The sequence below is a fragment of the Microcebus murinus genome, chromosome 8 (assembly GCF_040939455.1).
Source record: "Microcebus murinus isolate Inina chromosome 8, M.murinus_Inina_mat1.0, whole genome shotgun sequence".
Classification (NCBI taxonomy): domain Eukaryota; kingdom Metazoa; phylum Chordata; class Mammalia; order Primates; family Cheirogaleidae; genus Microcebus; species Microcebus murinus.
Window position 1 is genome coordinate 41,758,095 of NC_134111.1, and position 18,183 is coordinate 41,776,277.

The window sequence follows — 18,183 nt, forward strand, 5'->3', positions numbered from 1 at the left end:
CCAAATCAGCCAGGGAAATAGGATAAAAAATCGGGAGGTCAGCTTTTTGAAACTGCTTTGTGGCCCGAGTCAGGTAGGGCTCCTAGAATGAGGGTCAGGGGTCTTGGATGACAAAGCCATTGAAAGTATAGTATTAGTCATCTGATTACAACTGGGAGATACTTACAAAGTTGGGATGAAGATAGAAATGTCACAAAGACACTATAGTGCCATCGGGAGGGAGTGAGCTAGAGTCTGCTTTGATTGTCCTATTAAGGGTTGGGCTGGGCAAGGGGCAGTAGCCTTTCTATGGCTGGTCCTGCAGCCAAAGTCCACTCGATGAGAGCCAAGGTGTGTATTTAACAGATACCGTTGTAGCTAACAACAGCTTAATATTTTTGATGGGAAGCCTGGTGGCCTGGCAGGAAGGGAATAATAAGACTAAGGTGTGAGTGTTCATATTCTAGTCCCAGCTTCACTATCAGTGAGCTGTACCACTGGAGACATGCTGCTCTCTGAGCCTTGATTTCTGTGAAATGGGAGTAAGAATTTAGTCTCCCTTTATCCATGGTTTCACCCTCTGCAGTTGCGGTTTCCTACAGTACAGTACACGAAGATATTTTGAGTAAAAGAGAGAACACATTCACATAACTTTTATTGCAGTATATTGTTACAATTGTTCTATTTTATTATTATTGTTGATCTCTTAATGTGTATAATTTTAAATTAGATTTTATTATAGGTATGTATGTATAGAAACAGGAAACAGTGTACGTGGGGCTTGGTACTATCTGTTTTCAGACATCCACTGGGGTCTTGGAATGTGTCCCTGTGGATAAGGGGGAGATGACTATAACTCCTCTTACTCCCTCACAGAAATACGAGCCAAGAGACATGGCAAACCATTTTATTTTATTTTATTTGGTTAAATTTATGATGCCGATAGGGGAATTCTGTGACACAGTGTTTCTGGAAAAAAGACATTGTGTATCCAATTATCAGGACAGAGTCACCCAAAATGTTTCAGTTGACTGAATGTCCCAAGGTCACCCTGTCCTGATACACTTGGAACAAATGCCTTCCACTCTTGAGTAGGCTACTTCCCACTTGTCTTGACCATATTCCATTTCTGAACCCAAATTGAGGATTTATTCATGAGCTTTCAGAATAAACACCGAGGACTTCTTAAAAGTTATACTTTTATTTTACTTTGTTTTTGAGAAACTTTTTATCTGGTGAGATGTCTGAGATAAATACATCCATGTATAAATCCAATCCTCCACTCCAACATCACCATTCATCTATCCACTCATTTTTTATATAGGCAATCAATATTTATTTGTTATATACCCCACTAAACAATAAGATCCATAAGAAAAAAGATTTGTCTATATTGTTCATTATTCTTAGCATCTAATACAGTGCTAAGTATTTACAAATTAAATGACTAAATGAAAGAACTTATTAAGGACTTGTACTGTCCACTATATTTGGTCCTAGTTTTGCAGAGGCAAGTGTTATCAGCTGGGCTGGACAGAAGAAAATAGTCTCATTCTGAAATATACTGAGATATGTTTTGCCCACTTTCAAGCAATACACTGTGCCATTAGTAATAATAGCTAACGTCTATCGAGCATTTACTCTGTCACTGTGTTAAGCACCAGGAAGGATTTACAAAAGCACTGTTGTATCTAATTCTCACAACGTGCATGTAAAATAGGTCTACACCAACCCTGCTTTATAGATGGAAGCATCGAGATCCAGAAGATGAGTAACCTGCACCAGGTACAATATAGCAAGAGCTGAACAAGATCGACGGCAAAGCCCCTTTTACTTCCTATGTTGCACTGCGTCTCTACTAAAATTCCAAGCTGCTTATAATGTGGTCTCCAGCAAAGGAACAGTGTGAAATAAAATGTTAATTAACTGTCTTGGAATTTGAAGTACACAATAATAGCAGGAATACTTAGGTACCTTCCAGAGACCCCATGCCTTCTCAGTCTGAAATAATCAGGAAAGAGATTGGTCTGCACAGCCCTGCGAGATCTGGGAGGCATATTTTCCAACTGTACAAGTGATGTATAGCCTAAAATGGCAATAGAACTCTGAGCAATTTTCTGCCCTTCAGAGAGGAAAGGGTCAAAATAAATCCCCTAAAAGACACTTTTGTGCATTCAAAGCTGGAGCCTGGAGAGGCTGAGGCTTGAATAGACAGTGAACATTAACGTCCTGGGTCGCAGGGGCAGGTGCCCCGATGAGAGTCCTCTTTAGTGATCCTTTCTGCTAGCCATGCTCTCAGCCTGCGCTGACTTCCTCCCTCCTTGTTTCTCCCCAAATTAAATTTAGCTCTTTGCTCATGGAAGATAGTCAACTTTAACACCCAGACCTGACCCAAATATACAACTGTGTCACCTCACCTCACCTCCAAAAGCCTCATGGGCCTGCCTTGCTTGGCAGCTTGAATAGCAAAAGCTGCTCCTACAACCTCCCCGAGCCATGAAACTGAGAAATGTCATTGAAACATAGAGTAATAGTTAGGAGACATATAAATACGCAGGACAGTTAGCAAGGAATGTGATAACTACTGGAGTTTGGACCAAAACAGTTTCTGGCTGCCTTTTTTTTTTCTTAAATGGAGTGAATACAGGCTGAAAGAAGACAATTTTTATAAACAAGTAAAACCCTGAGCCTAAGATAAATGTTGTGATGTACACACTGTAGCTGTGATGAACTAGACATGGTGAGAAATGCAACATACTGAGAAAAAGACGAAAACTGTGATAAAAGTGTCATGATGCAAATTGTTTTACATTAACAATATTACACTACAAAGAAAGAAAGACAAATACTTTAATGCAGCAAGAGAAAAATAAAACAAAAGCTTCCCCTGCAACTGCAAGATAAGTGTGCCATTTCAAATGCACACTTCCCCTGCTCACTACGAGAAGTCTCCAGAGGGACCTCTCTGGAAGAGGGAGACAGGCAGCCGGGAGACACACACACACTTTAAGGCTCTCAGGCTGCACAGAACATTATTTCCCCCCAGGTAAACGCAGCTGTGTCACCTTGCCTCTAGAACCACTGATCACTCCCTCCTAGACTTTGCATCCTGGCTTCCCAATTAAGACTCTTTACAGTTCACTGTATGGCACACTTTAAGCTGCAGAGGTAACATACAAAGCCAGTGAAAGAAATGCATGCATTCATTTAAGGTATGATTAATGATTAGAAAAAATTTAATTATGCTATTTTAACCCACCAAGATAGGATAATCCCCCTTTGCCTATCCATGGAAACAGAAATAAAAAAGGAAATGGATGACTAAGTTAGAAGCTGAATAGTCTATCACCAACTACTAAAAAGGAAACTCAGAGTGATAAATGGGCAAGGATGCAATGGTGGTGCAGTTGGCACTCTCCTGAGGCTAGAAACTTCCGGAGAGCCCCGCTGCCAGCAACAGTCTGGCAAAGAGAAGTGGGAAGGATTGGTCCAGTGGCAGTGCCGATTCCACAGCATCTCTGTGAGGAGCTTTTCCTTCAATCCCCAAGAAGAACCATCTGTAGCTGCTCCTTGGATCATGCTGGTTCCTCAGTTACCTTCCAACAAATAAATCTTTGTATTTTTGAAATAAAAGAGAGAGCTGCAAAGAGTAGGGGAGTACTACGAGAAACAGAAGCTATCACAATTGTTAAGTGACCCCTTGTGCCCTCTAGGAACCATAAGGACAATTTGCTCCCCTAAGATAATAACGATGGCAGCTGCCATGATTTGAAAGCTTGCTTCAAGGCAGGCACAGGCATCTCATTTAATCATTTCGATAACACTGGGAGGTAGGTCTGATTATCCCACTATCCAGATGAGGAAACTGAGGTTCAGAGAGGTTAAGGCATCTCCTCAAGCTCACACTGCTGGTAAGTGGTGGAAACGGAATGGGAATACATGTCTGTCTAACTCCATGTCCCTTGCTATCACGTTCTACTGTCACTTGCCATCAGTGTCAAACACCCATCACTATTTCCAGGCTCTCATAGAAAAAGCAAGTAGTCACTGGGCCTAATGGACAGCAACCCAGCACTTTAGTAGGATATGACCTTGGGTTTACCAGCTTGCTCTATGAATTCTCCTACTTGCAACCAAAGCTGCACAAATAATATTAACTGATGCCATTTTGGGAAGCATCATTAATGCCACAACAGAGGCCACACAAAATGTTTAAGAAAAAAATGAATGCAACCCACTATATCGGATGTTTTACTTGTTTACATCTATCAAACAACTGTCCCCATGAGATGCCAAGGAAAGAGCTCCCATCAACCCCAGACAGGGGGCTCTACCTCAGGCCTCACCAAGCAACACTGGCTTCTTTAAAGATCACACAGCAGTCAACATTTTATCAGCACTCAACAAACAAGTTAAGGTTTGGCTTAAATCTGAAGGTCTCTCTCCCTTTGGCATATTCTGGGACAATAGAACAAATGTCAAATCAGTACAAGATGGCATATTTACAAAATTGCACCCTGTTTTGCATAACCTAACGATGCAGCAGTTCTTAAGGATTGAACATTTCAAATCTGCTAGCAGAAGACTGCCAAATCTATGACTGTTTCATACACTTGCCAAAAGCCTATCAAATTTTGAGCAAAATGCAAAATAAATCTCCTCTACAAGTTAAATCAGTCCCTTCTGTGTGTTCCAGGCTGCCCTCTTCTCTTGGCAACAAGGCCCAGGACTTGGGCCCCACTTCTTTTGCCCTTGATCTTGTACTTCTCTCTGTGTGTATTCATGAATCCATTCCCTCCCCAGGCTTATGTCCTGCCTTATTGGCCGCCATTTGGCCTGCTCTTCCCACAGCCCTTCTCCTGCGCTATCCCCCGGTTCATTGGACCCGCTTCACAAATCCCCAGAAAACCACTCTCCTTGCTACTCATTTGTCTCCCGTGCTGATCCGCCTCCTCCCCTCTGCGTCACCTTTGGAGAGCATCTGCACTCTCCTCCCATCTTCCCAATCCTTCCCCTCATGATGCAGGTAAGTGCCCTCTCCTTTTCCTAACCCTCCGTGTCTGTGTGTCACGTAGCATTTCCGTGCCTCAGTTTCTGTGCCAGTAAAATGGAGACAGAATACTTGTCTCAGAGGGTGTAGGGGAGAATTAAACCCAAGTAAAGAGCTTAGAATAATGTCCGGCCATAGAGGCACCTAATAAACGCATGAAAAGAATGAATGAAATAATGAAATGGGTCCCTGTGGTTGAGGGGAGGGGGAGGAGGTTGAAACTGTAACTTCTTGGACGTTCCTCTTCCCTTCTTGACATGCTCCCAAGTTATGGAATTTCTGGGGCTTCGCAGTCACAATTTGGAAACCACGAGTCTTTTTTTATACATAGGGCTACCTTGCCATATTCGAGTTCATCTTTTATTACCTGTTCTCATTTATTTCTCTCCCCAAAATCTTGTTTTTTCTCACTGACAAGGAATAAACCTCTGAACTAAAACACCAGGCACCTTGAGCGAGTGAGTGAAAGTCTACCACACTTTAATATTTTTTACAGGTTTGACTAAAAGACGTAAGATTGAGCACATGAGAGGCCATTCATCAATGTTAGAGGGAACCCACCCCTCACGGTAGCTACAGTTGTTTGCTTATTGCTACTGGTTGTAAGGGTTGTCTCCTTGGATGTCTCATTTCTTTGCTCCAATCTGTCACCATTTCTTTCTGCTGGGAACTGAGCCTCCTTGCAGAAAAGATGCTTCTACCGAGCTACAACGACTCATTAGCTCAGATTTGTCACCCGCTCCACTTTGGCTGCCCGTTTAGAGCTTCTGGGACCGGCTCCTTGGATTTTAGGGAGGTGGACATCTTCTTTCCTCTTAGAGTCCCTGATATCCTTTAAAAGTGCTCCTGCCTTGCTGCTTGGCAGTAGGTGGGTGATTATCTCCAAACAGAATCTTATGGAGTCACTGCTTGTGTCACTGCATTGGGTCTAAGCCTTAGTCCCAGGGTCCCGTATGTGTATGGCAGCTTTGAAAGAACAGGAAAGGGTCCTCGCTCTGGCTGGCTCAGCGCTGCAGGTGCAGGCTGTAGATGGAGCGCGGACTCTCTTTTAGCAGGGCACAAGCTCAACGACTGCACGCGGTGTCCCTGCCTGCTCCATTCATGTGTACAAATGGTTCCTCTAATTCCCTTTCCTCCATGGTAAGTAGGACCGTCATTGCACAAGATGTGCTTCTCCTGATGATGTGGGTTTCTCGACATTTTTTCAAATCCAGGTCATCAACGACCTAATAATGAATTATTTTCTCATTTGGGTTTCATTAAAAATTGTATTCTTCTTGTAAAGGCTATAATTCTGGCTACTGTTGTATCAATAATTCTTTAGCCGAAAAACATGGACAAAAATATCAAGGCCTCACTTATTACACACTTTGGGCATTCCTGATCCTCAGTGTACTGAAAAGAGTCACTGATCCAGACTAAATATAAATCGTTTTTAAAATATTTCTTTCTGACCCACTGAAATGCACAGGGTGGTGAAAGCCTCTAAGGAATTGTCTTCTTTGTCTTTTCAAAAAGGATGGGAGGGAGAGCTGGAGGGAGGGAGGAAGGGAGAGAGAGAGAGAGGGAGAGAAAGGGAGAGAAGAAAAACAACCTGGGAAAGAGAAGTAAAAGATGGGGTCCAGAGGGGCAGCTGGGGCCTTGGAGGAAAAATAGAATCTTTGAATGTATTCTTGCCAGAGACAAAAGCACAGGCTCATTTAAAAAACAAAGGAGGGCAGCTTTATTCTAAAGCCTGCTGTGCACCAAAAATAGGCACTTAGATTCAGTTCTCCACATAGATTCAGTTCTCCACGTTTCAGAGGAAGCAACTTACCAAGGTGGAGACAATTCCGTAAATGCCTTTGCCTCACTTTTATCCTGCCCACCTTAACTATCACCCTCCCAAATAATTCCTCTGAGTAACACATTGGGAACCTTTAGCTCCCCGGTACTGGCAGTTTTAATGTGTCCATTGCCAGCAATGAATTTCGTGCCAAGAAAACCCGACTCCTGGCGTGGAAGGATTAAACAGTCCTCGGGTGCCATCTGTGCAGTGAAGTGAAAGAGTGACTTTGTGCACCCAGTGTGCGTGTGTTGCCATTGGCAGTAGGAAGTGACTTCTATTTACATGACTACCTCATGCAGTGAACACCTAAGGGGAGAGATGAAAATGGCCACCGCAGTGGGGGGCAGGGCTGGAGATGGGGGGATCTGTGTGGGAAAGCGGAGGCGACAGGAAAGACTGGGGAAAGATGCAGGTTGAAATGGCAGATTAGAATGAATTATCCTATATGATCATAGAGGGAGGGCAAGTTGAAGAGGAAATATCCTGTTGGCCGATGTTCTTTAAGAAAGCAGATGTCAGGGATTGGACATGACCCTGTGCTTCTAAGAAGGTTCAAAAGACTTTTTTGAGTGGGATTTTTCTAGATGAACTTTTGACTCATCATCCACCATGTGCCAGAGTCAGGGATTAGGGTCTCCGAGAAAACCCTTTGGCAAGCCAATTTAAGTATCCTAGTTGGGTCATTATCAAGAACATTCAAGCTGTAAAATGAGAGCAGTGATGAAGAATTACAAGTTGTATAGCAATGTTTCCCTTCAAAAAGTTTTTAAATTAAATTAAGACAGGATTTAAGGTCTGTACCTCACAAAGGGAAATCCAAAGAATATGATGTCGAGGGAAGCCTTGGATAGCTTAATAGTACTACAGAGGGGAAAATCCAGTAAGAGGCAACTATTAGTTCAAGACAGAATCAAACAAGAGTTAAGAGGTGTACAAGGAAAATGTGAGACTCAAAGTGATGCTGTTGCAACTGGAGGGCTGTGCAGGTTTCCTAACACGTTGGAGACGAAGGGAAAATGACACTCCAGGCACAAGGAGCAGAGAGCAAAGGCACAAAATGGAAAGCTGCGGAAACATTCCGAGAACAGTGAGCATTCCAGACAAACCGTGCCACTGTAGGAAGGGTGCCGGACACCCGGCTAAAGAGTGAGGATGGGACTTAGTTGAGTACACAGGAAAGGATTGTGGATGGGGGTTCGTCTTCCGGCTTTGTGCACGGTAGACTGGAGGGTGGGAAGACAAGCTACGGAGGAGACAAATCGGGTTATTTTTACAAAAGGAGGCAGGTTATATGACAGCAGCAACATGGTTATGAGGAGAGCAAGGGGGACTAAAGCAGCTTATGGGATGCAGAGGAGAAAGAGCGGGGAGAACTGAGTCCAACGTATCAGATGGAACCTTCAGCAGACATGGAGATAACCTGATCATGGGACTATTTTGTAGAGGAAGATGACTTGTGCATCTCACTTTGCGTATTGTTAGTCTTCTATCTTGAATGAAAACCAGAGATGAAAACACACATGCAGGCACTAACACAAACGCCTTACCACCACCATTCCCCATGTACACACTCACACCCACACTCCTTGCTAAGTAAGCAGAAAGTAACAGGTAGAACTAGAAACTTTGAGTTTTACTGTGTTTTGATCAGATGGCTTCAGAATCCACAGTAATAATGGTGACATCTTACCAAAATGCACAAATCTTGCTCAGAGCAATGTATTAATATGAAGTCATGACACAGATGTGGGGAAAATTATGTTCTTACATTATTCTTGTTGTTTTTCTTTCTTGTTAATTCACTGTCCTGGGAAGAATTTTGAACATCCTTTGGAGAGTGTAAACATCAGAGATGGTTTACCTTGTCAGCTGTAAGTTTCAGGGGTTTTGTTTGTTTGTTTAACTAACATGACAAATAGAATCAGGAAAGTTTTGGAAGGATCAAAGTGCTAGAAGAGTCCCTAGTACTTATGCCAACACTTCTGGCTGCATCAGTGTGGCACCAAAGAAAATGTGCTGGCTTTGCCATGGCATCCACACCAGCCCATGAGGGGTGTCACTGATCGTTCCACCCACACCCTATTTTTAATCCTATAGGACATCTGCAGAGCAACCTGCCCACCAGTTCTCCCGTCAGACAACCAGCCTGTTGGATGCTAGTCAGTAATTTGAGTTTAGGGCTCTTCAGGGTACTGCCCAACTGTTCCTACCCCTTACCTGCTTTACTCAAATCTTGCATGAAAACACTCTGCAAATTTGGCTATGAGTAAGAAAATTAGACACTTGTATATAAATCTTACTTATGATAATATCATAAGAAATTTTAATATATAGCTAAAGGTTGACAGTCTTCTGGGCTCTAAAGGAATATGCTGAATTTGACGTTTTCTAAACTGAAATTTTTATAATTAAAGTAATTATCTGATGTTGCTTTGTATTTCCAAATGAATGCATATTGTGACCTATATAGCATACGATAAAGACTGTAATTATGCAGAATATAGTAGGGGAAGCTATTGGAGTATCTCTAAACCACCTGTGTTATTTCTTTTTAACAAGAATTTTGTTGGAAATAAAAAAATATATTTTCTAGAATAGACACACTTAAAAAGGTTCATAAACCGCTTATAAATAGGTTATAAAATTGGTATGATGATTCCTCATCTCTTACCTTGTAATGGCCAAGGTTGTCTTCTGGAGTTGGGAGACCCATGTAACGTTCTGTGTACACTGAATCTGTGATGGAAAAGAGAAAAAAGCTTAATTCATACAACAACAACTTTTCTTTCTTTCATTGGGCTACTTTACATGTTTTCATATGTCTTCACTTACGTATAGAATTATAGTGTTGCCCTCAGAAGTATCTCCTCCAGATCAGTTTTATTTGGCCTGCTAATGCAGCCAGAGATGCTAATTCCCAGAACTCCACTCAGTCTCACACCTTTCCATACTCAGCCCTAAGCCATTCCCACTCAGCCCTCATGATGGAGACAGAGCGAGATCAAATTAGATGATCTAAAATTCAATCAATAATCCACCTGCAGAAAAGTCAAATATGAAGTGCTAAGAGGTAAAGAGTCCATGTTATCAAAGAATTTTAATTAGGAAGTCACTTAATGCTTCAATTGTCCATATTTTTTTGGTCCTGGCAGAGGCATCTGCCCTAGTTTACAATAATCCATTTCCTTTTGGAAACCCCTAACAATGTTCAGTGACTAGTTGTTTACTTAGTCATATTTTATTTTTTTGGCAGGTTGGGATTCACTATAATGCAAAGAAAGAATTCAGTTATCATTTATTTTCTGTATGTCCCCATATTGGCTCAGCTACTCCATCATAATGCAAGTTAAACATTTGTTTTCTCTCACTTTGTGGAGAGGCTTCAATTTTTGTGTTATAACAGTTGAGCATTGTGAAGCAGATTACATTAATATCAGTCTGTTGAAATGACATAAGCTCTTTTATCTATAAATATGGTGGAAAAAAACAGGTTGCATAATTGGTTTGGTTATTTTAGATAGTTAAACATATTTTTGCCCAATTAAAAAAATTAAATCATACATTGTATATGTATGCTCTAGAATATCAGTGAGAAAATTTATTGTGGCCAAATTCCAATATAACTTAAGAATTCTGATATAACTTTTTTGAAAGTTGCCCCCTTATGTGACCAGATTACAGTCACATTGTGCCATTGTGCTATATAGGTTAATGGCTTGAATTTCACTGTAATTGTCCAGGTGTTTCAATATTGATTTCATTAATTCTGTAAATGGCATTAATTCTGTAAATGGATAGATTATCTAAATTCAACATTCTAATGTTTTTTTAATGAGTAGTGTAAAAAATTAAGAACTACACTGAGGAGTGTTGTTCCACATGTATTCTTCATGCTATTTCTATGAAAATCAAAATATTTTCCTCCAAAATGAGTTAACAGTGATATTTCATTATTTTGATTAAAACCAATACAGACTATGTGCAATGTTATATATTTAGAGGATACTAATAAAAAAATGTAATATTTAAAGAATACTTTCAAATATAAGATCTTCATAATATACTCATATCTTTTTAAATTTAAATTTTAACATTTAAATATTAATAACTTAGGTGGTACATTTGATAGGGGGAAAATGGCCTTCAAAAGCAAAGTAAATTTTTCCCCAAATAGCTGCAGACTTCAATTCTGCTTGTCTTAGAACACAATGCCCTTTTCTTATTTATGCTAACCAGGTTTATATGGGTAAGAAGATCTAAAATTTAAAAAATAACATTTAAAAAAATTACACATAATCACATAATGCAATTGTAAACTTTTAGAACCATGCCTTGAAACACCATTATGTGCTCCTTTTATCCTATCTTTGAGTAAAATTGTTTAAATGTATACATATATAAGAACTCTACAAAACTCCTATGTATTAGGTTGAGCTATATACATTTAATGAAGTTCTCTTCTTATCATTACATATTTTTATAGTTTTTAAACTCACAATGATTTTTTCTATTATTTTATTGACCACCAGAGGTCTCCAAAAACAAGCCAGCCAATGGAACAATTAATATCAAACAGAAAAATATTGTGTGAAAACAAATCCATTGTATGTAGAACAAATGATAACTATGCCCTCCAATTTTTTTTTAACAGATTGCAATGAATTTTTTACATTGGCTTCTTCTGACTGGGAGAGACTTTTAAAGAGGGCTTTCCACAGGATTGGTACTACCACTCATCGTGATATAAAATATTTAATGAGCTTATGCATCATCAGTGATTCTGTCTTTCCACAACACAGAGGACTTGAGATGGGTCAGTAGAGGTGCAGGAAACTCATTCATCTCCTCCCCACATCTGACTCTTCCCTCCTGCATAGTCTTCCACTGTTCACTCCCTCCCCCTTAGGAATTATAGCCTTAGAGGAGTATGATGCCTTGTAGGAATAATATTTTCTCCATGATGAAGAGTATATTCTGGCATAGCTTTCACCTACTAAGAGAGAGTGAGGGAAAAAAAAAAAAACGAACCCTGGGAATTTTACTGTCCCTTCTCTCCTCTTCCCACCCAATCCCTACTTACATTTGACATGGAACTAAAGGGAAAGAGACATCCACCCACTGCTTTTATTCTGCTAATATGGGAAGCCCCCAAATCAGAGTAAAGATAAGGAAGGATTTGTCTGCAGAAATGTATCACTGGGGCTGTTTTGAAATTTGGAAAACAGAATTTGTTGATAAGAAACTAAACCTGTGATAAAATATAATACCACCCAGCCTTGCACAATAGCAGAATAAATGAGATTGTCTTATTATAGGTATCCAAAAAGAACCTCTACGATGAATCAGCCTATTATTCACTGTAGAAACACTGAAACTCAGAAAGGAATGGTTCTGTTACTAGCATTTTTAAGGTCAACACTCTGTATTTCTTCATACCTGACAGCAATTACATACCATAGTATTCCCACCGGGACACGGGTGCCACGGCTATTCCACACTTGAACACGCCACTTCCCGATCCCAGGACCATTGAGGTTACGTACCCTCCATATGACTAAGGAATGGAAACAGTTATTTTTATGGAGGTAAAAGAATAAGGACATATGGTAAGCGAGTCGCAGTTTCCACATTTCTCACATCTTTATATACTGTGCCTCTTTAGAGATAGAAAGCATGGTATAGGAGGCTTAAATTGGCCTTAATTGGACAGTATCTGAAGACTACACTTTCAGAGGCCTGATCCCTTTTCTTGGTAAAATGTAAGGGGGAAAGGGTGGAAAATTTATTGACCTTGGTGACTGGGTAGCACTAATTAAAGAAAAACACAAAAAACAATAAACACAAAATCTTTACTGACTGACTTATGAAAACAAGTCTCCTTCCCTCCCTCCCCTCCCTCTCCTCCTCTGTCCCTCCCTCCCTCTTTCCTTCCTCCACTCTTGCTCTCTTTTCCTCAGGAACTTGCCTCATCATAATAAACAAAGGTGTTTAAAGCCTGGCTCAGCGGAGACTCTAGAGGGTTATCGCCCAGAGATCTAAGACTTGATAGACATGATTTTCCTCCAAATATTTATATACAAAACATAAATTAACCTGCTATGAGTTATATTCACTAAGGAATGCATACAGATTCATCAGTCAAACAACTACTCACCCAGCCCCAAATTGCAACTCGTTTGTTGTCCACAAATCCCATATTTGAAAATTGTCTAAAACACATAGAAGTCCACAAATCAGTATTAAACCGTGTATAGAAAGCTAAGACACTGCACAAATATGAAACCCGGCCATTTGTTCTCTATTTTATTCTATTAGAAACTAAGATGAATTTCTGCCAGCAGTCAAATAAACACCTGAGTAAATATCTTATCATTTTAACTTAAGATCCAGATGAACAAGGTTTACTTTTGTTGGAGTCCATAAAAATTGTGTGTGTGTGTATGATTCACAGAAAACAAATGCTGGCAGGTTTTTTTTTTCACAGCTTTATATAAAAATTTGCAGCCCAGATGCACTTTTCTTTACATAATTGAATTTAAATCTCTCCAGATGTTTTTCAGTTTGAGATTGTCTGCCCCTGCAATGGAGAGAGATAAGGGCATGAAGAATATCTGAGCAGGGCTTAGAGATGTCTCTGGGCCCCCTACCTGAGAACTTAAACATCATTCTCTAAATAAATCCCTTCTTATGCTGGGTGTTGATTAGTTAGCTCGGCACCATTAAATAGAAAGCAATTTTTCCTTGACGGATTAAGAAGTCTTTTTCTAACTAAGCTGTGTTCAGAATTGGAATCCAGGTAAAGAGAAAAATATTTTATGCACCTATTTCTTAATCTTAGCCTTACGTCAAAAGGAAATTTTTTACTTAAAAAAATCTAGCAAATGAAACTCTTTGTGGGGGTACAGGGGGTCCTTGTATTGACCTGTATGTGACTATGAAACTCTTTGTGTTTGTGAGTATGTGTTTGTATGTCCTAGGCTGTTCTCAGTTAAACAGTATTAAAAAAAGAAGAAGAAAAATAGTTTTCAACTCATTATCTTCTCCATGTAAATTTTTTTAAATTGAAGAATGCACACATACAGAAATGTGCTTCCAATTATTAATGTACAATGATAAACTTTTGCAAAATGTACATATCCTTGAAACCACAACCTGTGCATGCTATCACAAGCCTCTAGGCCATTTTCCTCTTTGCAAAGAGACAAAATAAAATGTTTTTAATTATTTGATTCCACAAAAATATAACCTGAATTTGTGCCTGGTTTTGATCTTCATATAAATTGGACCATGAAGGATATAGACTTTTGTGTCTGGTTTCTTTCATTCAACAGTGTGTTTGTAAGATTCATCCATGTTGCACACAGTTCTTTTTAGTTTCGAAATCGTGTTCCATTGTATAATTGCAGTACATCTCATTACTTTTTAAATCAGGTTTGTATATTGTGGGTACTCAATTTTGTAATTTTAGGGCTTTCTTTGGTCAGATATATAGGAGGCCTTAAAAACGATGCCCTCTCCCACAGAGAACCAGTCTGGATAGAGAAAAATTTATTTTTAAAATACCAAATTCTCACTCTTAAACAAATTTATCCTCTGTCTAATCTAAATCTATATTTTTAATTGTTAAGGAAAATAGCTAATCACAACTTTGGTACAAGAGAATTCCATCCACCCAGGGATAATTAACAAATCGTCTCCTTTTTAGTTATGGTTTCCTTTTTCCTTGCATTTTTTCCCATTTATTTAATAATTCATGGATCTTTGTGCATTTTCTCATCTATGGCTTCGCAGCATTATTTTAAACCACCCCACCGTCCCCACTATCATGGTTCTCCAGACACCCCTGCAGCTGGTTATAGAAACTCAGAGTTACATTTCCCATTTGCCACTTGAAATTAATTAAAGTTAAGCTTCAAAATGAAACTGGATTCCAAGCCTGATTCACCTTGGCAAGTTACCTAACCTAAGAGCCTACATTTCCATGCCTGAAATAGGGGGTGGGAACACCCACCTCCCAGGGCTTCAGTGACAATGCCTGCAGGTAAAACACTTCCCACGTTATGGGCACATTACTTGGGTAACCATTATTCATGATTAAAATCTCTCTTAAGCCAGATCACGTCTATTTATAGTCCCATAAGTGGAGAGCACAAGAATGAGATGTGATTCCATACTTGACGAAGCCCTTGTGAGTGTGACAATTTTCCCAAAATAGGAGAGTCGCCCCCATCCAGACTGTAGGAGCCACTCCAAGGACCTCATAGCTGTCACCCCTACAAAGTGAATGTACGCTGAACTCCCCCGCTTATTGCTGACTGTAAAGGGTGGGCTCGCTTGTTTGGTCAGATGTTTACTCAGAGTACATTTATCCCTTCAGTTTGTCCACATTTCTGAAGAATTTCAAGTCTCTGTTCTTAGAAGGTTGTAACACATATGCCAACTTTCTTTCTAGAGTCACATACAGAGTGGCATGTAGGAAATGCTTTTTTTGAACTTTATAGAAATCTATAATGTCATATATTTTTATCTAAACATAATATCTTCACTAAAAACCTACCACAGAAATGTGAGATTACAAATTCATCCCGGGACACTTTATATTCTTTTTTATACTTTATAACTTTAAAATATAAATTGAGGGGGGGAAATCAGATAACCTTTGAATTCATCTCCTTGTCACTCACCTGGCTGCTTCGATTTGATCTTCAACTTCAAATGTTCCCAGTCTTCTGTTGATTGCGTGCATGATCTTATCTCCTTGGTAACCACTTCCTCTGCCGTCAAAGCTAGCTACTATAATGTTTTCTGTGCTTGCAAGGTAAGTGGCCCAGTTGAGTCTGAAGGCAGCATCTGCTTTTTGACTACAGGGGCCAGCATATCTACGAAAAATCCCAAATTGTTAGCTTTCATGGTTTTCTCAAATCAAATGAAGAAAGGAGTGCTTGCATTTCTCTTCCCTGAGGATGAGAACTGTGCATCCTTCCCGATCATGAGCCTGAAATTGTGCCAGCCCCTGGGGTGTACAGAATGGGTCCTCTAAAACTTAGCACCTCGTCTGTAATGGCTGGGTGTTTCCCTCAAAGATGTGCATCAGTTTTATCTTTGAAGACTGCTATCAAATATAGATTTCACAGGCCAACATTTTTGCAGTATTATAGCATCTTGGAAATCTAAGAAATAATTTCTCTAATAGTCAGGATAGGGGAGTTGTGTTATGAAAAAATCATGATGATGACATTAAATGCAGCTTTGAATATATCTTTCCATGTCAGCTTACAAATACTCCTAGACTACCAGTTTATTTCCTAGGTTGCAACTTTTTAAAGGACTTTGCTGCATCATATGCTTTGTATTTCCCGCAGTACCTAGTACAGAGTTGCTCACACTAAGATTTCACAAATCATTGTGGAATGGGCTAAAGTATGAATGAACAAGATTATTTAAAACTTAAAAGGTGAAAGAAATAGATTGTATTGGAAAATAGATACGTTGTTTGGCATTCTACTTACTATTAATAACAAGTTTAACGGCCTTGTGTCTGCCATCTTCACATTTTACAATCTCCCCTACACATGGCTGTGTGTGCAATCTCCATTAAGCCCTCTCATTTCTGTTTGTTATTAAAGAAAAGTACCTTGTAGCTCATTGCATTTCATTTAATTATGTTATCTTTGCACCATCCACAGGACTCTTGGGCACAGACCTTCTCCGATAACTATTCCCTCCCCATCTCTCCGACTCATTTGCGCACTATACCCCCCACAGGACTGCACAAGTCCTGATCGCATGCCTTTGCTAATGCTTTCCTCCCTCTTCTTAGGGCAGTCAACAGAACTTTAGTTTGAAAGAAAATATTGTACTATTTTAATTTTAAACTAAATATGGCAACATTCTAACTTTAAGCAGGAGAATGAGTTCATGCATTTTGAGGGGCATGTAAACATTTTTTAATAACACGTGAAACGCCTTGGGCCTCTCAACGAATTTAATCTGGTAGACTAAAAGCTTGCCTTAATATTAAGTATGTATCAAGTTACCTAATTCCAAGATTACACAAGATTTTTTAAAAATAGAAAAACAAAGATTTAGAATCAAAAAAAGGAGAAAAATAACTGAACAAAAACAGGTGCTCGATTTACCTTTTTTTTTTTTTTTACTTTTCCTAGTGAAGGGTGGGGGTGGAATCTAATCATTACTTAGTGGGAAGTTAAAGAAAATAGAAATATCACTCTTTTCTAACAGATGCTTTTTTTAGTATTAGAGCTAAAACCTAAAACAAGTTAGTGTCACTAATGAATTCTACTTTATTAAGTCAAAATTAGTCTTAACGAAATCAAATAGCACATCTGGAAGTTTAAAATACCTGTCTTTCCCTTTCTTTGTGCTTTTATGCTTAGTTTTTATGAAACTTTGAATATAATGGAACAAAGTTGTTTCTGATACTAATGTCTATGTCCATTCCCCCCTCCTTTTTTTTTTTTGCTAGTAACAACAAAAAAAAAAGCTTCAGTTTTTCTTCCATATAATGGGCCAATATAAGTTACCACATGGGCTTGTTGTGTGAATAAAATGAGGCAAATTATGCTAAGCATCTGGCACATGGCAGGCACCCAGCACATTTGTTGGTTTATTTTGTTTTTAATAAAGGAAATGATGTAAGCTAGGACAAGAGGAGTATGACATTGTGGCATTATTGGTGAGATCAGGGCAATTGTAGAAGGATTAAAGTATAGAGCATTCCTAATAATTGTCAAAAATATTTTACAAAGCTTTCATATTTAGAGTTCACATCTACTGTTCAAAGACTTGTGATTTCAGAACTTTCTCTAAGATTTGAAGAAGTTTGGATCATAATGAACACTCTCCTCTATCACTTGTCTTCACCAAAAAGGGGAACAGAAAATACCAGGCCGCAAAATTTCAGGAACTAAAGGAAGAGAAACTTGAGGCAGCCAATGGGAACTGAAGGTAGGGAACTATGAAGACTGTTAATATCCATCTCTTGCATGTTAAAATGTCCAGGAGGTAAAGATGAAAATGCAAATTTGAGAGTTCCTTTTCCCTTGGAGTTCAGAGAAACAAAAAAAAAAAAAAGAAAGAAAGAAAAAAAAAAGAAAGAAAGAAAAAAAAAAGAAAGAAAGAAAAAAAAGAAAGAAAGAAAAAAAAAGAAATCCACATGTCATTATGACAGAAAAGGAGTATCAACCTTCTCTATTAAGATGTGAGAAAACACAGACGGGTTTATGATTACAGGATGGAAGAAGGAAATAGTAGGTAGTGATTCAGGAAGAGAGAAAGGATACATTTCGGCCCTATTTTTCAATAA

The 18,183-nt window shown here is 39.2% G+C and overlaps 1 protein-coding gene across 4 annotated transcripts in view; it reads right to left on the reverse strand.

Annotated features, from left to right (window-relative positions):
• DPP4 (dipeptidyl peptidase 4) overlaps positions 1 to 18,183 on the reverse strand; it is an 83,533-nt gene that overhangs the window by 4,146 nt on the left and 61,204 nt on the right. For all 4 annotated transcript variants that reach the window (XM_020288496.2, XM_012735717.3, XM_076005603.1 and 1 more), the window contains exons 20-23: positions 15,542 to 15,736; positions 13,012 to 13,066; positions 12,312 to 12,411; positions 9,529 to 9,593 (exon numbers count right to left, since the gene is read on the reverse strand). In XM_020288496.2, coding sequence (XP_020144085.2) covers positions 9,529 to 9,593; positions 12,312 to 12,411; positions 13,012 to 13,066; positions 15,542 to 15,736 — 415 coding nt within the window. The remainder of the gene's footprint in view (positions 1 to 9,528; positions 9,594 to 12,311; positions 12,412 to 13,011; positions 13,067 to 15,541; positions 15,737 to 18,183) is intronic.